Genomic DNA, 19,719 nt, shown 5'->3' on the forward strand with positions numbered 1-19,719 from the left:
GCTCACAGTGCAGAAGGTTTATGCAAGGACCATCCCACTCTATTTTTGGCACTTAAGCTTCCTTAGGTTCTGATGAGCACAGGGTTCTAGAACAATACACAATATGGAAAAATGGACAGACGTAGGATACAAGCAAGATAGGATACAAGCTGGGCATGGCACATGCCTACAGCCCAAGCACTCGGGAGGCTGCAGTGAGATCACTATCCATACAAGGCTAGCACTGCTGCACAATGCCTTCTAGTCTGAAGCCTATGCCACAGGGAGAGACTCTGCTTCAAGAATCAATGAGATAGACCCTATGCAACATAAAATGCTAAGAAAAAACATTCAGAACAACTTCACTGAGCGAGAGGGAATGGTAGAATTTCAATGAACCCAACACACACGTTAATGGGATGGAAAAGGTTAGTGGTGGCACTCACCTGGAGGCCAAGTTTGTGCAAGTTTGAGGCTATCCTGGGCTACACAGAAAGACTCTATATCAATCCCTAACTGAAAGAAAAAGAAACGAAAGAAGTATTTCCCTATTCTATTTTGTGGAAAAGTATAAATGTACTGATCCATAAAGCTAAGCCAATCCTGAGTATAAGCAAATCAAGAAGCCCAGAAACAGCCCCACCCAGAGCAAACGGCCTGCAGGCAGGTGGTGCAGAAGTCGAAGCCCCAGCACTTCACAGAACAAAATAAAACAAAACCAAATAAGAGTCAGCACTAAAATGAAAATCTTTAAAACAGACAGAGAAAAAGACACCAGAATAGTAGAGTTCTGCTCAAGAACAATGTTCTAAGAGTGTGGCAAACAGGCAGCCGCAATATTAGAATATCCCGGGAACCTATGTAACAGCCCTCGGAGGTGTGTGGATAGCTGGATCGCTCTACTTTTTAATTTTTTATTATTACTGACTTTTTGAGACAGGGTTTTTTGTGTAGCCTTTTTTTTTTTTGTCCTGGAACTCACTCTATAGAGCAGGCTGGCCTTGAAATCAATCTGCCTCCTGAGTGTTGGGATTAAAGGTGTGTGCTACCACTGCTCAGCTGGATAGCTCTATATTTTATTATTATTATTTATTATTTTATATGTATGGGTATTTTACCACATGTACATAGTGCTCAAGAAAGGCATAGGATCACCTGGGACTAGAGTTACAGGTGGTTGTGAGCAACTATGTGGGTGTTAGAAATAGAATCTGGGTCTTCAGGAAGAGCAGTCAGTGCCCTTAACTGCTAGGTCGTCCCGTCTCCTTCAGCCCCTATCTCCAGCTTTACAAAGCAGGAGAGGAAATGAGAGGGAACACCATCAGCAGATGGCCAGAAGCAGAGAGGTTCTGGAGAACCACACCACAGGCTCACTAAGAAGCATAAAGAGCACAAAGAGGGGAGCCAGGCAGAGGTGAGAGCAGATGGCATGGGAGGAAGCCCTTTCCCTAGCATCAGATCTGCTGAGTCGGTGCCATGGCAACCCTGCAACTCCTGTGGGGCACACTTTTGGAAACTTAAGAGCAATTGCCATCAGAATACACACTGACACCTGACCAAGAGAATATCTAAAGATAGTGGAGAAGAAACTTTAACCCAAATTACACAAGGTTCAAGAAGGTGTAATCTTGTTCAGAGCCAGGGTCTGCAGGGGACAAAGACTCAGGCTCCAAGAGCTCTGGATATCAGGAAGGACTGATGAAGCAGACATCGACAGCCCAACTGGCAAAGATGAGACCAGCATCAAGACCTTGCAAGGCGCTTCCATGCTTACAGTCAGCATTCATAACCATCCAGAGGCATCACTTGGGAAGGATTTCTACTGCCTGGGCCAGCATCTGCAGCTTGATCCCAGCTGACTACCTGGAAGACTGCCCAGGGCCATACTCTGCCCCTAAAACCCAACTCAGATAAGGTGCATTCGGGTGTGTGTGTGTGTGTGTGTGTGTGACAGGCCCAGGGAACTAGGGAAGGAAATCTAAGAGCCCAAAGCCTGGGAAGAGCAAGCAGGCCAGACAGCAAGCTTACTTAACAGCCCCACCCAGCGGTATCCAATGATGACTTAGCAGTCTACTGTTTGTGCCCTCTCTCTGTCGCCCCCTCTTGCCCCAGTATTTTCCCTTTTCATAGATTTTTTCAAAGGATATTGGCTGGCCTTCTCTGTAGAGTCTGCCTCAGACGTCTGTCTAAGAGCTGGGGTTTTTTAGAGTATCTGACTGAATTTTTTCGTCTACCTTCAGACTTAGCTGCCTCACACCTCCTCCTTTCCTACCATTTCCCCTTTCTATTTACATTTCTCTCAGCTTCATCAGTATACATGACCTTGTAGGGCTTGTAATTCCGACCATGACTGGCACTTAAGGGATGACCCTTTTTATCAGGCCATTACTGTACTTTTGTAGTAAATGTACTGTTTGCTAGTGTTTGTAGACACTGTTCTACTCTCAGGTGAGTACTGCACATCAAGCTTGTAACTCAAACACTAACCGAGCAGAGGAAAAGAGCGCCTTAACCCACGACTGCCTTCAATAGTGTAAATATTTCCAATGAAAGAATTAAAAGAATTTCAACAAAACAAGTTGAATATACAAGTGCCAAAGCAAAACAACCAACCAACCAACCAACCAACCAACCCAAGAATCAGGGAAAACCAAGGTCAAAGGACCCCTCCAAAATTACTAATCCTGGTAATAAATGAGACTCCAGGCAAAGAATCCAAGAGGCTTAGTTCAATGTATGTTTAAAGAAATCAAGGGGGGGGGGGTGGGCTGGAGAGATGGCTCAGTGGTTAAGAGCACTGACTGCCCTTCCAGAGGTCCTGAGTTCAATTCCCAGCAACCACATGGTGGCTCACAACCATCTGTAATGAGATCTGATGCCCTCTTCTGGTGAGTATGAAGATAGCAACAGTGTACTCGTATAAATAAAATAAATAAATCTTAAAAAAGAAAAAGAAATCCAAGAGAATATAAATAAACTACTGGACAAATTCTAAAAAACACAAATAGTAGCTGAGTGAATAAATAAAATTGACATAGTATATGAACATGGAATTCAATAAAAATATCAAAAAACAATCAAATTAAAAATGAAAAATTCAGTAATCAAACAAAAGGCTCTATGGAGAGTTTTACCTATAGAATGAATCAAGAGGATGACAAGAAATCAGGAAAAAAAATCTTGAAAAAAGATGGAGAGATTGGAACATCCAGACATAAATAAAGACAAATTAATTAGAAAGCATAATCATAATCTCTGTGAGTTCGAGGCCAGTGTGGTCTACAGAGTAAGTTTCCAGCTGGTCAGGGCTATACTGTGAGAATCTGTCACAACCAACCAACCAATCAATATCAAAACAAAACCCAAACCAAACCAAACCCCAGGGGAACGAAGTCCAAAGAGCTTATTACCCTTCCTGTATACCCCTATGTACAGAAGAGTTGTTATAGCCTCCTATAAACAAAAGCTAGCAGTCTCAAAACAAAACCTACCTTGTCTCTACTTTTAATTTTGGACTTCCTACACTCTAGAATTGCCTACAAGATTTATTATTTAAGTCACTGTCTTTTATTTTTTTATTTTTTGGTTTTTCGAGACAGGGTTTCTCTGTGTAGCCCTGGTTGTCCTGGAACTTACTCTGTAGACCAGGTTGGCCTCAAACTCAGAAATCTGCCTGCCTCTGCCTCCCAAGTGCTGGGATTAAAGGCATGCGCTACCAATGCCTGATTAAGTCAATATCTTAGGATTTTAGGGTAGTGAACAAACACTGTGACTAAGGCAATTCTTTTTTTTTTTTTTTTTTTCCGAGATAGACAGGGTTTCTCTGTATAGCCCTGGCTGTCCTGGAACTCACTTTGTAGACCAGGCTGGCCTTGAACTCAGAAATCTGCCTGTCTCTGCTTCCCGAGTGCTGAGATTAAAGGCATGTGCCACCACGCCCGGCTGACTAAGGCAATTCTTATAAGGACAACATTTAATTGGGGCTGGCTTACAGGTTTAGAGGTTCAGTCCATTATCATCAAGGCAGGAGCATGGCAGCATCAAGGAAGGGATGAAGCTGGAGGAGCTGAGAGTTCTACATCTTCATCTGAATATTGTAGCTAGCAGACTACTGGCTTCCAGGCAGCTAGGATAAGGGTCTTATAGCCCACACCCACAGTGCCACACCTACTCCAAAAAGGCCACACCTACTCCAACAAGGCCACACTTCCAAAAAGTACCGCTCCCTGAGCCAAGCATATTCAAACCACCACAGTTACCCAGTCTAAAATGTACTAGAAATGTAACTTGAGACAATATGGTATCTTCTCAAGGAAGAATTGAATAATGGAACAGAACAGAGGTGCCATGGAGCAAGACTTGATTTAGGGGTTGGGGATTTAGCTCAGTGGTAGAAGGTTTGCCTACACTGAACTTATGAGAACCACTGGCATTTGCAGAGCAATGGGCAAGGAATTTTAGTCAAAGATTGTTGCTGGGACAGGCACTTACACCTCTATATTGTAAATTGGCCTCTTATCACATACTACAAAATAGAAAAAACTTCTGACTTAGTGTCGGGTGCAAAAGAAAACTCCAGTTCCCCAGACTTCAAAAGGCAGTGCAAATAACCAGCAATGGGCGCAGCCTGGACTACAGAAGGATTTCTGGCAGTCAGACAAGAGGCAGCATTCCTCAGGCACCTGTGAAGGTGCTTCCACTCTACCAAGAAAGACAGAGAGACAGAAAGAAAGAAAGAAAGAAAGAAAGAAAGAAAGAAAGAAAGAAAGAAAGAAAGAGAGGGAGAGAGAGAAAGAAAGAAAAGAAGGAAGAAAGGAAGGAAGGAAGGAAATAAGGCATTTATCACTTTATTTATTTTATGTGTATAGATGGGTAAAAAAAATTTTTTTTGAAGATTATTATGTGAGTACACTGTTGCTGTCTTCAGACTCACCAGAAGAGGGCATCAGACCCCATTACAGATGGTTGTGAGCCACCATGTGGTTGCTGGGAATTGAACTCAGGACCTCTGGAAGAACAATCAGTGCTCTTAACTGCTGAGCCATTTCTCCAGCTCCCTCATTTTCATATAAAGGAATACTTTGGAGCTATGAAAATCAATGAACTATATGAACATGTACAGCTGTGAATGGTGAAAGTTTTTTTTTTTAAAGATTTATTTATTTATTATATGTAAGTACACTGCAGCTGTCTTCAGACACTCCAGAAGAGGGCGTCAGATCTTGTTACAGATGGTTGTGAGCCACCATGTGGTTGCTGGGATTTGAACTCGGGACCTTAGGAAGAGCAGTCGGGTGCTCTTACCCACTGAGCCATCTCACCAGCCCAGGTGAAAGTTTTAAGAATCTAAATTGAGCCCCTTTATGTCAACCCTTCCAAAAGGGAAGTAATGTCAAATTATGAATAATTTTAAATCATGATTGCTTGATAGTGGATATCAGAGAAGAGTGCCAGAGCCATAGCTTGTATAGAGTCCACTGCACCCTTAAATTAAAAAGTACTTCTACAAGGACATCTACCTAGCAATGTCTGTTTCACCTTAAACTGACACCTGGTTTTGTTATTAGTCAGCAGTGTCACAGTTGGTTTTGAAATATCTGATGAAGTCTTCTTCATTTTTGTCATTCAAACCTGGTACCTGTCTCAGCCGCCTTGGTCACAGCAGCAGTCTGCTGCCCAGGCACACCCTCTGCAAGTTCTGCTCCCCACTGCACTGCTGTGCTGGCCCCCAGCACACACAGCACAATCTGAAGAAATCCTAGCAGCATAATCCTGAGCCCCAAAGCAAGCCTGAGGACAACACACATGCTGGGATTTTATCTGGGTTAAGTTAAAAACAGAAAATGTTTAAGGATAATAGTCTGAGGCTAAAGCAAGTTTTTAGGGATTAGGTCCTGGGCAGCCTGCCTGACCAAGGACACATGAAGGACAGGAATGACTGGGAAGCTGAACAGCAAGAATCCTTATGACAGTAAAAGCCACTGGGCTATGGAAGGGAAAAAGTACTGGACCAGAAGCAGTTCAAGGAGAAGTGCTCTTCCTCCTCAGCCATCAGCACTCTAAAGGGCAGAACCTCTGTCTGCATCTAACTACCACAGATGCCAACTCCTTACAGCCTCAGGCAAGGGTTTCCCTTCAACAGAGCTCAGGATCTGACCAATCAATGCTTTCATCAAGCTTTGATCAATCACACTAAGGAGCTCAAGACACACAGTTTGAGGGATGAAACTCATCATATTCTAATTACGGGCAGATTTTAAGATACTAACAACATCTGCATTTCAGGGCCTTTTATCTTTGCAATCCCCCTTCCAAAGCCTGAGAAAGCCCTAGGCATTCTGTGTGGTTTTCTTTTAAGAGACAGGATATGGTAGTACATGCCTAAGATCTGAGGCAGGAGCCTCTCAAGTTCAACGCCTCTCTGTATTATAAAGTATGTTCAAGGCCAGTCAGGAAACTTGGAGAGACCCCCATATTAAAATAAAAATTAGCAATAATAAAACTACCCAGAACATATACTTAGTGGAAGAACATACACTTACTGCCTGTATGTGTAAGGCTTTTTTTTTTTTTTTTTTGGTTTTTCGAGACAGGGTTTCTCTGTGTAGCCCTGGCTGTCCTGGAACTCACTTTGTAGACCAGGTTGGCCTCGAACTCAGATATCTGCCTGCCTCTGCCTCCTGAGTGCTGGGATTAAAGGCGTGTGCCACCACCACCAGGCTATGTGTAAGGCTTTTACTTAAGCTCTAAACTTAAACTTAAGCTCTAGTAATCCTGTGACAGTAACTCTAAACTCTAAACTAGTAAAATGTTTAATACACAGAGTAGGGAAACTCTTGTTAAAGTTATTGTTTCTATAGAATTGTTCTATAGCACAAACGATATGCACTGGGATAATGTGAAATCTAAGTTTTCTAGAGAGAGGGCTGAAAGAGGGTTTTGCTATCCAGTCTTGACTTGAACTTAGTATGTGGACAGCCTGGCCTTGAAATGGTGATCCATTTACCGCAATTTTCCAAGTGCTGGGAGCACAAGAGAGCCGGATTACAAAATATGCCACCATACCCTGATGAAGTTTAAGATCTTAAAATGGCGTGACTGGGTTGGGGAGTGGCTCAGGGGTAGAGTGTTTGCACAGCATACAGAAGAACTGGAGTTGTGCAAAACATAAACGATGTGACTAATAAGGGCACAAACATTTCTAGTTGTACTCTTCATTATTACACAGAGACTGGATACATTAAATCTTGTTGGATAATACAATAATGCAAAATCAGTTTTCTAATGAGCCCTTTGCTGAGAAGATGCAAACACATGGGAGGCAGAGCAGGTGGGTCTCCAGTGTGAGGCCACTCTGGGCAACACGAGACTCCCTCTCGCACCCAAATAACCCATACCATACCCCCTCCCTGGATGTGATCTTGCTTCAAGGTCAGTACTACAGTTCTACTACATGATTTCCACAATGCCCCTGACTCCCGGGTCTGCACCAACAGCTCCGGAGAACAGAAAGGAAGGGCAGAACACAACTCCGCAGAACACCATGGGCTAAAACCGGAGCCACGCGTGCTTTGTCTGCTTTGTGAACGGAGAAGCTGAACCAAAGATCTAAGACAGGGAGAGGAATGTGCCACCAGCTAAAATACTTTCAATAAGAACAAATCATCCAGAAAGAGGACTTGCTTTGTAGAGGCTGAGGAATTTGTGAAGTCAGAGTTCAAAGTCCACAGAACTGCTATATTCAACAGGGAATGAACAGGACTCACATGAGAATGTTCTTTGTAGCTGGGCTTACACCTCAGAAGCATAGTATTTGCCTAGCATGCGTGAGGCCCAGGGTTAGATCCCCAGCAAATCTGTCTCTGTCTGTTTCCCTACCCACCCCCCAACACACACACACACACATACACACACACACACACACACACACACACACACACACACACACACACACACACACACAGGGGTTGAGGAGGGAGGAAGAGAGGAGTGAGGGGAAGAGGGAGAGAAGGAGGGAGGGAGAAGACAGAGAGAGACAGAGAGAAATGGAGACGGAGACAGAGATGGAGAGACAGAGAGAAACAGTTATTCTGAGGAAAAAAAAAGGAACAGGGGGCTGGAGAGATGGCTCAGCGGGTAAGAGCACTGACTGCTCTTCCGAAGGTCCTGAGTTCAAATCCCAGGAACCACATGGTGTTTCACAACAATTTGTATTGAGATCTGACGCCCTCTTCTGGTGTGTCTGAAGACAGCCACAGTGTACATATATAATAATAAATAAACCTTTTTTAAAAAAAGGAACAGGGAAATGAATTCCATGAAATCCACTAAAGATATGTAAGAAAATCCACATTTTCAAGATATTTTCTATTAAGAAAAACACTGCCAGCTCACATTGAAAAGGACAAACTATGAAAAGGAAGGAGAAAAGGATGTTCAATTCCCCAAATTCCACTGGCAAGAAGCAGGTGCATGAAACTAGTAAGCTACAAAGTAAGCTCCATCTACCTCCTGAGGAAACGGACAGACTGCTGAGATGTGAGGCCCAGGGTGAGATCAAGGTGAGATCAGGGTGAGCTCTGAGGGCTGGGATAGCCAGATGGCTCAGTGGGTAGAGACAGCTGCTGCCAAGCCTGAATGTTTGAGTGTAACCTCCAGAGCCTCTGTGGTGGACAGAGAGAAGTAAGTCCCTCATGTGTCCTGTGACCAGCGAATGGAGTCTGTAGCAGCACATGCGCGGCCATGTACATACACACAATCATTTCTTTAAAGGAGCCCCGAGGGTGGAAACAAGAGCGGGACAGATTTCTCGGTCCTAAAACCTAAGGAAGGAACTGCTATTATTCATGGAAAACAAAGGTGCCACAGAGTTCAGAGTTAGTGAAAAAAAAGGAGCCTAGAAGGCAAAGCTAACAGCTCAGAGGGCAGAGCTCCGAGTGACAGGAACAATTCCCAGGCCTTGACCATAATAAAACCCTACAATGTGACCACCTGATTAGACACCCTCAAGTCCCTGCACTGGGTATTAAACCAAGGCAGCTGGACTCAGAGCATGTTGAGTAAGCACTCTGCCACGGAGCTACATCCCCCAAATTATTTTTTCTTAAGATTTTATTTTGGCTGGGAAGTGGTGGCAGATGCCTTTTAATTCCAGTGCTCCAGAGGCAGAGGCAGGTGTAGCTCTCTGTGAGTTCAAGGCCAGCCTGGTCTACAGAGAGAGTTCTAGGACAGCCAGGGCTAAACAGAGAACCCTGCCTTGGAAAAAAAAAATTGTCTATGAGTATTCTGTCTGTCTGTCCGTCCGTCTGTCTGTCCATCTGTCTGTCTGTAAGTGCATCAAGTGCATGCAATGTGTGCTCTCGGAGACCAGAAGAGGGCATGAGATCCCCTGGCCTGGGATTACAGACAGCTGTGAGCCATCATGTGGGTGCTAGAAATTGAACTCAGGTCCTCTGGAAGCTCACATGCTTTTACTTTTATTGTGAGATGAGACAGGGTTTACTGTGTTACCCAGGGGCTAGTCTTGAACTTGAGATCCCCTGACCGTTACCTCCCATGGCTGAGGTTAAAGGCCTGGACACCAGGCTCAGCTTGCTTCCCAGCTGGGTCTTGAAGCTGTTTTAGGCTTTTCATATACTCATCCTCCTGCTTTTGAACCTGATGCTGTAGTGGTAATCCCAGGCTAGCTCTGCCTTTATACTGGGAGAGCAAGGCACAAGCAGTTAGTCCTCCAGTTTCATGAGTCCATACAGAGCAAAGTTCCATTTTAGATCTGCCCTTGGGTCCTGTCCTGAGCCTCATCTTTACAGGTTCAGGTGTGCCCAGCCTTAACACCGAAACACAACTGCTATCTGTGAAGGTCACACTTGAGAACCATAAAATCAAGCTCCCTGGATCCCACGTAATCTGCATAAAGAAATGTCTCAGTGTTTCACTAACTTCATGATTCTGTGTTGGGCTGTGTTCACAGCTACCCTATGTCAGATGTCTCATGGGCTGCAAGTAGGGCATGCCTGGAGATGTTCTGTCTTTTAAAAAGGTTTTTCTTCTCTCTCTCTTTTTCCTTTTTTTTTTTTTTTTGAGTTTCTCTGTATAGTCCTGTACATCCTAGATCTCAACTCTGTAGACGAGGCTGGCTTTGAACTTAAGAGGGCCTCCCGGCTCTCTCTCCTGAGTGCTGGGATTAAAGGCATGCACCACCACCATCTGGCTAAGGTTTTCTTTTAAAAAATATTTTTAATTATGTATGTTTATATTTATGTGTGGGCATGTGCACTTGAGTACAAGAGCTCTTGGAAGCCAAAGGTATTGGATTCCCCTGGAAGTAAGAGGGACTGTGAGTAGTCTGACATGGGTACTGGGAACTGAACTTGGATCCTCTGCAAGAGTGATAAGTATGCTTAACTGCTGAGCCATCTATCCAGTCCCTGCAGATGATCATGATGATATTTGCAATGTCTGAGCCCATGAGACTTAAGGCCTTTAGCTGCTGCCATACAAGGATGAGATGCTTGCAACTGAGTGACTTGTGACTGAGTAAGGAAAACAGTAAGAATCACCGAAGCCAGAGAGCAGATTCAACACCAAGGCCGTTCTTGGTTGCTGAGGGTGCCAGGGAGGGTATGAGACCAGTCCATATCCAGTAGCCAGGCATAAAATGGGGGCTTCAGGAAACTGAGGGAAGTGGTGGACACAACTCAGATAAGCCTGGAAATAGGCTCTTCCCTCAAAGCTTCTAAATTAAAACCGTCAAGCCTGGTTGATCCTTGATTTGGGCAACATCAGAGCTTGCCTGGTGTTCTTTTTTGTTAAGACTATTTGATTACCAGCCCATGTAGTACCTTTAACACATGGTCAGACTGTCCTGCCTCTGCCTTGCTGGGATTGCACTCATGTGCCACCAGACCCTGTTTGCTTAGGCTTTTGACTTGCAAAACTCTGAGTTAATAATGATGCGTTGTTTTATAATCTGAGTGGTTGAGCCAAAGGGAAACAGCCACAGGAAAACAACACTTCTCAAAGAGCACGTGTACTATTCACCACAACAGCTGTGATTCCCCTGCAAATCACACAGCCAATAACAGTCATAGCGGCTTACCTTCCTCAGGCCCGGACTGTGGACTGTTGGAATAAAGATACGCTCCCTTTCCTCCTGTTAGCAAAGTGCCCAAGCAACAGTCGTCCCCCTTTAAAAACATTAGCAACAACAATAAAAAGCTGGGGACTTACAGCATAAAAACGAACAGAATCAAACTCTTATCCATTTTATCAATACTAAAATCGCCAAGTCAGACTTAGATATATACCATGTGCTTTGGCATCATCTGGTTCTTTGGCATAATAGCAACATTCTGAATTCTGAGATCTGTTTTTTGTTTTTTTGTTTTTTGTTTTTGTTTTGTGACAGAGTCTCACTGTAGCTCAGGCTGGCTCAGAACTTGCAGTGATTCTCCTGACTCAGCTTCCTGATTGTAGAGACGAACAAGTGAGTACTCCCTGTCACATCTGGCTTCTATACCCTATTTGTGGTATTCTTGCTCTCATCCACTGATGTCTCTGAAAAAGAAGTCGCTTTCTCCTTGGCCTAATGCTTTGCCATCTCAGCTTCTGTCAGGCCAATTTGGAATCTGCTTTTCATTATGCTTAGCATACTGTGCTTAATACAAGTAGCTCCCTGGTAGAGAGTGCTTGCCTAGAATGTGCGAGGCCTTAGGTTTGATCCCTCGTGGAATCCCTCTCCCTTTGTTCCCCATAAGCAGTTCTCTTCCCCAGAGACCTAACAGGAAGTGGGAAATGCGAATAGGAGTCAAAGACAAAAAGAACAGAATCTCCCTCTGCTTAGCAGTAAGAGGACATATTTTAAAAATAGTTTGAACTTTTTTATTCATGTATTTTACACATATGGGTATTTTTTTTGTGCGTGTATGTCTGTGTAACATATGAATGCTTGGTGCCTTTGGGAGCTAGAAGAGAGCATAGGATTCCAAGAGTAGAGTTGCAGATGATTGTGAGCCACCATGTAGGTGCTAGAAACAGAGCCTGGGTCTCAGGAAGAGCAGTCGGTGCTTTTAACTGCTGAGCCATCTCTCCAGCCTCAAAATGAAATATTTTATCATTACAAGTTGCTTATATTTGGGCTATCTTACAAAACTATTGCTGTGTATGAGTGCTTTGCTTGCATGCGTGTATCTGGTGCTCAGGGAGGCCAGAGGAAGGTACTGACTCTCCTGAAGCTAGAGTTACAAACAGTTATGACTCATTGCTGAGCTGTCTCTCCAGCCCCATCTCTCATGCTAAAAATAATTTCTCGCTGGAAACAAAAGTACTGCTTACCTTTGTTGCTTGCAGGGTTTTCTCAGACAATTTTATTTCACTATCTTCTACCTGTGTTCAATAGAAATGAACAGTTTTCAATTTAGTGCAAGGATAGAATCCTGCTGTCTCTGCCTGGTAGTCACTTAACCACATCTAGTTCTTTCAGTCCTGACATCCTGGCAAAGGTGCTGATGTCATCAGGGCTCAAGCTCTAGGCCAAAATGGGTTTTCTCTCAAGGACCTTAGGCTCAGCTAATAAGCCTCAGATACATGGGGATGGCGTCTGATCTCTATTTACCTTTTGCTGTAGGGGGAAGATCACTTTACAGTGAATGGGAATACAGTAAAATATTTCCGGTGAGTGCTCTGAGACAGTGGCTTTATGTAGCCCTGACTGGCCTAGGATTCACTATGTGGACAAGACTAGCCTCAAACTCATAGAGATCTGCCTGTCTCTGCCTACTGAGTGCTGAGATTAAATGTGTGTGCCACAATGCCTGGCTCGAGTACACTCTTACTCAAACAATGTTAGAGGATGACTTTGTGTTCCTCCCATAACTACATCAGAACTATAGAAACAGATTCTAAAATAAGTTCTAAGACCTGTCTTTTAAAGGCAGGTCTTACTCTCCGTCCAGGCTGCTGTAGAACTCACTATGTAGTGCTAGAGAATCCTGGTGAGCCTCAAACCTGGAGTCCTTTTGCTTCAGCCTCCCAGTGCTGGGCTTTCGTGTACCACCTTGCCTGTTTACGGCATGTAAACTGTGCTGTGCATGTTTAATCTCCAGTGACTGAGACTTAATTACTGGAAGCAAATTACATGTAAAGCTTTTAATAAAAAAAAAAAGAGTTACGTGTCAGTGCCCTCTGCAAACTGAGTTGGGACAAAATGAGACTTCCCTTTAACCTTGTCCTGTCCTAACAAGATACCTGCAGTGCCCTGGAGCACAGCTCAGGAAAAGGGAGACTCCAGGCTGTGTGTTGAAGTCACCAAGTTCCACTCGCTCCTGGGCAGCATTCGGAGCTGTTTTACCAGTCTGTCTGCTCATCACCCTTCTTTCTGTGGACTTATATGCTCTCAATCAAGAAACCCATGCATCACTGCAGTACTCGAACTTTTTCTTTTGTTTCATTTTGTTTTGTTTTTCAAGACAGGGTTTCTCTGTGTAGCTCTGGCTGGGCTGGAACTCGATTTGTAGAGCAGGCTGGCCTCGAACTCATAGAGATTCATTTGCCTCTGCCTCCCCAATGCTGGGATCAAAGGCCATTACCACAATACCCAGCTAGTACTTAAACTTTTAAACACAAGATTTCCTGCTAACATATTTTCTGTTTCAAAACCCTAATCTGGAAATGGTAATGCAATGCAGTCCTAGGATTTGGAAGGCAGCGGCAGAAGAATCAAGAATTCAAGGCACCTCTGTCTCCACAGTGAGAGTTTGTGGCCAGCCTGAGTTACATGAGACCCAGTCCAAACCAAAACAAACAAAACAATCAAACCAAACCAACAATGAAATAAAACTGTATTTCAGACCTAGCTTCATCAAAGAAAACGAGGTTTTTCTACACGTAGAGAGATACCTAGGAAAACAGCAGCAATCACTCTGACCACAGAAGGAATCAACGTCTCAAAGTCTCTGAGCCCCTGGACAGGCAGAGCCTTGATGAAGCACTGGAACCAGTCCCTGGGCACACATCAGCCTAGGCTACAGTGTTCTCATCTCCAACGTGGGGTGTTAATGTCTTCCTTGCATGACTTCACAAATAACTTAGCTTCCTTTTCTCAAGCTTTCTAAGACTATACTTGGATTCTCTTCCCTAAATAAAAGCTAGATCACAATCTAACAGCCCTCCAGGGACTCCATAAGGAGGTTCTTCCTTAAAGGCCTGCCCCGGGATTTTCTGGTTAGGTCCACTGTGACCCAGTACATAATACTCACCAGCCAGGAACAGAATCTGGGGATGGCAGCTGTCAGGATGATGTAGCTGGTCTCTGGGGTAATAGTGCCATCTGTAGGAAGACCAAAGACATGTCAGTTATGTCTAGCCACCTTAGCCCACCCACCTTGCAGGCCCACTTGCACACACCTACTATCACCAGGTGTTACAGACAGCAAAACTGGAAGGCATAGTCCTTTGACCTCAGACACGGTACACAGGATTTGGAGTTTGCTCTGCTGGGGTTTGGTTTTGCTTTGGTCAAGTATTTCCTCAGTATACCCCGGATTCCTCCCTCTGAAGTGTATGTTCTGTGCCAGTGTATGTTGGATGTATGTAACTTTCTTTTGATTTTATAGGAGCTTACAACTAGGAGATTGCTTTGAGGGGCTGGAGAGATTGCTCAGTGGTTAAGAGTACTGGCCGCTCTTCTAGAGCACTGGGTTCAATTCCCAGCACCCACACAGCAGCTCACAACTGTCTCTAACTCCTGTTCCAGGAAATTGGACACCCTCACACAGACACCAATGTACATAAAATAAAAATAAAATAAATAAATATTTTTTTAAAAAAGAGATTGCTTTGAATCTCAGAAGAGACTTAAACTTTGAACCTTTAAGCAGTATTGAGACTGAAAGACTATGAGGACTTTTAGAGTTGTGCTGAATGCATTTTTACATTAAAAAAAAAAAAGCCTATGGAGGTCAGAGAAAGGAGCTCTGTGGTTTCAGAATGGCTTCCATAGGCTCGTAGTTTGAATTCTTGGTCCCCAATTAGGAGAGCTATTTGGGAAGGTTTAGAAGGTGTGGCTATGTTTGGGAGGATGTGTGTGTATCTGTGTGTGTGTGTGTGTGTGTGTGTATGCAGGTGGGGGTGGGGTTTGTGGCCTCCCTCATTCCCAAAGTTCTCTCAGCCTCCTGCTGTCAGTTCTCATCATGGACATTAGCACTCTGAAACCACAACCCCAATTAAACTCTTTCTTCTATAAGTTGCCTTGGTCATAGTGTTTTGTCACAGCAAAAGAAAAGTATCTAAGAAGCTGGGCGTGGTGGCGCACGCCTTTAATCCCAGCACTTGGGAGGCAGAGGCAGGTGGATTTCTGAGTTTGAGGCCAGCCTGGTCTACAAAGTGAGTTCCAGGACAGCCAGGGCTACACAGAGAAACCCTGTCTCAAAAAACCAAAAAAAAAAAAAAAAAAGAGCAAGATAATTTTACTGATACAGATGAGGTAAATTGCCCTTTGATTGGAGCATTGAACGCGTGTTAAAATCTGAAAATCTGTTAAAATCCTATTTCACGATAATAAGTTTGGGCATTTTTTTCCCCTTTTGCTCTTTTGAGTGTCCGACTGTGTAGGGATATCTCTTCTAGATCTTGTTTTGTAGACCAAGCTGGCTTTGAGCTTGTGATAGTGATTCTCCAGCCTCTGACCCAGAGTGCTAGGATTATAGACGTGCCCTGTACTCAGCACTACAAGTAGGTCCTATTGCAAGAATTTCTGATGTTTCACGCTCTTGTAAACAAGCCAAGCTGGTACAGGATAGGGCTATTTGATTGACTGGTAGTTTGGGACTCCTGCTTGCTGCCCTGAGTATTTTGAACAGAAGGACTTCAAGTCCGATGCCACCTAGATGACTCCTATGATAATTGTTCTCAACACCCCGCTAATTCCACGAGAAAAGTGCATAGCCACAACAGCTCACTGCTCCGGCTCCCGAAGGTGCAGCCTCGGCAAGAACTATTCAGCTTGTACCAGACTTTGCTATCACACACCTTGGAAAACTCTAGATGACCCTGCAACCATTTTACTTGGTCAGAGGTAGGCTCCCCTGGTGGCCTAGCAGAGTGACAGCTGTGATTGGCACCAAAAAGACAATGATGTGAATAGTGAAAACACTCCTTTGTTTACAGGCAAGGCATACTGTGATTGGTGCAAAGCCGTCCTCTCAGGTTATACAACACACTTGCTGAAATGCCCGGAGGATACCTTCCTTTGCTGCCTCCCTCAGTACTGCAACATTAAAGTCCAACGAGGCTTCTCTCAAGCTGTCTTGGCTGACAAAGTATGAAGAAAGAAGCGATCAAGACTTAAGAGTGACAATGACAGCAGAGGCAGCAAAGGAGCAGCAGCAACACTGCACAGATCATAGGCCAAGCCACAAGAGCAGCATTGTGGCTAGCTGCTTTACAAGTGAAGGAGAGGCAGAGGGACAGTGTGACAGCAACTGTGGTGTGAACAGGAGGGATGGCAGAATTAGAAAGAGGGTAGACAGCAGGTGCTACAGCTGCTGCTAGGGGCTGAGAAATCCCAACTCTCTAAGTCTGCATGGGAAGTGACACTTGGAGAGCACCAGGCCTATAAGAGAGTGGCTCACACTTGGGAGAACCTGGAGCTCTGCAACCCAAGGCCTGTAACGAGGGTTATAACATGGGAGCGGCACCTGCTGCTGCCACTGCCACTGCCACACACGGAGATTTACAAAAGATGCTGAAGCACTTGATAGACTTGATGTGCAATTATGATTTCTGTCCAGGCAGAAAAAAAAAAACACAGCAGGCTAAATGGTGACACTGCACAACCGTGTGACTGGTAATATTTCACAGCTGGCTAGGTGGTGACACTGCACAGCCAGCTAACTGGTGACACTGCACAGCCGGCTAACTGGTGACACTGTCAGCACCACACATTATCATCCTCTGTAGTTCTTTTCTTTGGCCAACATAAGAAGTAGTAAATGAGAATTGATTTTATGTTAAATGGTGCCCTCTTAACCATTATTGAGGTTGCAAATCTTCACACATAAATCCATCCTTCTTATTGTTTATTTTCTACTTCCATGAACAGCCTGTTTGTATTTTTGACCATGTAACTACTGAATAAAACTTTTCTTATTAATTTATAAGTACTATTCATCAATTACAATATATACCATTTGCTTATTTCAAGTAGTCTAATGTATTAATCAGTTGGCTGGCTGTCATCTTTGGCTTAGTTTATAGTTTATTTTGTAAAAAAAAAATTTTTTTTTCTAAGGTTTCCTTTCTTGACATCACACGCACTCACCTTTTTCTTTAACCAAGATCCGAGATGTCAAAAACGACTCTGAGAAGACCACAGACCCTAAGCATCCTCCTCCTCCTCCTCCCAGCAGGTCAGGAATGTCATAGACGGTCATACGAGCCTGTGTCAGAGAGAAGCAGGGCCAGGCCATTATCAGCCTAGCAATTCAGGAGGAACAGGTCCACAGGAAACAGACAGGCATGAAGCAAAAGAATACTGACAAATCCCTTAGGACCTAGGCTGAAACACACTTTGAACTGGAAGGTGCCTCAGACTTTCCAACAGGTGATGGATCCCTGATTAGAGACAGGCACAGGTTGAAAGGCAGTATTTTTATAAATTCCATCAAACTGTCATCTTCTTAAGAAATAATACAGCTTTCTGTCTTTCTTTCTTTTTAAATTTTGGAGGTATTTCCTCCAGGCTTGTGAACCCACACACACGTCACACCCCACAGCATCTCACTAACCAGGCCTTTGGCTTAGGCTTCAGTTCTCTCTCAGTGAGCTGGGAGAAGTGTTCATTACGCAGGTGTACACGTGGCTCCTGGGTATCCTGAGTGCACAGCAGAGCCTCCTCCCCTTAGCCATGGCTGTGCTCGCTGTGATTCCAGATATTCAGGGACAACAGTGGTCAAAAAATATTAAAAGTCAACTCCAGAAATAAGCAGATGGCTTTCACACTGGAAGCCGTTCTGGAGAGAATGATGGCATTTTCTGTTCTCTCCCCACCTCGCTGAGGATATGCGTCATCTCTCTGACCAGCACCCAGTGAGTACGCTACTTATCTGTTAGTCAACAGCCACCTGAGTTATCAGACTGACTTGTCATAGTGCCACAATGTTCAGAGTCTAGTAGTGTTTCTTTTTAAGAATTGGGACTTAATAAAGATATTTTAGCACAGATTAAAGCCTCAGGTTTAAGTGGAAGAGGGGCACTGAGAGAGAAAAGTCAGGCACAGGCAACTCTCTGTAAGTTTAAGGCCAGCCTGGTCTACTTAGTAGATTCTAGGTCAGCCAGTAGATATGAGCTTCTCTAAGATAGTTGCCAATTAATTCTGATTACTTAAAATTGACCCTGAAGCCAGGCAGTGGTATTGAATGCCTTTAATCTCTGCACTTGGGAGGCAGAGGCAGGCGGATCTCTTGAGTTCAAGAGTTCAGCCTGGTCTACAAAGTGAGTTCTAGGACAGCCAGGGCTACATGGAGAAACCCTGTCTCTAAAACAAAACAAAATAAAACAACCCTAAAATTGACCGTGAGCTGGGCACCATGGTACACACCTTTAACCCCAGCATTGGGAGGCAAAAAGACACGGGGATCTCCATGAGTTCAAGGCCAACCTGGTTTGCAGAACTATTCCAAGATAGCCAAGGTTACATTGACAGTGAGATACTGTCTCAAAAAAAAAAAAAAAACCACAAATAACCTCAAGGCAAAAGAGTAAAGTTTTATGTATATAAGAAAAAAATTATATATTCACATATGCATGTTTACACACATGTGCACACACACTCACTTTATTCCCAGCACGAGCATGCAAGCATACCTGCCAGGAAGGAAATTGGGAAAAGTATCCCATTCTTAAATTCTTTTTTTTTTTTCTATTTTTGTTTTTTTCGAGACAGGGTTTCTCTGTGTTGCCTGGAACTCATTTTGTACACCAGGCTGGCCTCGAACTCAGAAATCTGCCTGCCTCTACCTCCCGAGTGCTGGGATTAAAGGCATGCGCCACCACGCCCGGCTTCATAAATTCTTAGTAGCTTTAAAAAAATAAAAACCTAACTAGGTGAAAGGCTGCTACAAGAAATACCGTCAGACACTGAGAATAAACTGATGACAACAGCGGACTAGATGAGAAGAGCTGTGCAGCAACAGATAAAGTAAATCTATATATTCAAAAAACTCCTGATTAAAGCCAGACTTAGCTCAGTGGATTCGCAAGCACAAGGCCTTGGGGTCAGCCTCTAGTATCAAGAGCAGTGGCTGTGTGTTCTAGTTTGGTTTCTATATGAAAAACACCATGACCAAAAGCAGCTTGGGGAGTAAGTGCTTATTTGGCTCACAGGTTACATCCACCATCAGGAAAGCCACTGTGGGAACTGAAGCGGAGAACATGGAAATTGTGCTTACTGGCTTCCCTTCCCGGACTTGCTCAGCTACCTTTCTTACACAATCCAGGACCACCTGCCTAAGAGTAGCACCACCCAGAGGGCTAGGCCCTCCTCCACCATCAATTAGCAATGTCCCACAGACATATCCACAAACCAGTCTGGTGGAGGCAAGTCCTCAGCTGAAGGTGCCTCTTCCCAGGGTTCTTAGTTTGTATCAAGCTGTCAAAACCTAACCAACACCCTGCAGGCACAAGGATCTGTATTCAAATCCCCAGCACCCACATACAAAGCTGGGTGAGTGCTGGGGGGCGGGC

General features: G+C 44.2%; 1 protein-coding gene and 1 pseudogene across 6 annotated transcripts in view; both read right to left on the minus strand.

The window, feature by feature from the left end:
- 4930402H24Rik (RIKEN cDNA 4930402H24 gene) overlaps window positions 1-19,719 on the minus strand; it is a 134,446-nt gene that overhangs the window by 47,176 nt on the left and 67,551 nt on the right. For all 6 annotated transcript variants that reach the window (XR_001782167.2, XM_011239474.3, XM_011239473.3 and 3 more), the window contains 4 exons: window positions 17,297-17,414; window positions 14,235-14,305; window positions 12,313-12,363; window positions 11,078-11,165 (listed from right to left, as the gene is read on the minus strand). Coding sequence is in view for 5 of the 6 variants with exons in the window: in XM_011239474.3 (XP_011237776.1) it covers window positions 11,078-11,165; window positions 12,313-12,363; window positions 14,235-14,305; window positions 17,297-17,414 (328 nt within the window). In the remaining variant the exon portion in view is untranslated. The remainder of the gene's footprint in view (window positions 1-11,077; window positions 11,166-12,312; window positions 12,364-14,234; window positions 14,306-17,296; window positions 17,415-19,719) is intronic.
- Gm19258 (predicted gene, 19258) lies at window positions 13,083-13,360 on the minus strand (annotated as a pseudogene).

Source organism: Mus musculus, chromosome 2, assembly GCF_000001635.26.
Source record: "Mus musculus strain C57BL/6J chromosome 2, GRCm38.p6 C57BL/6J".
NCBI lineage: Eukaryota > Metazoa > Chordata > Mammalia > Rodentia > Muridae > Mus > Mus musculus.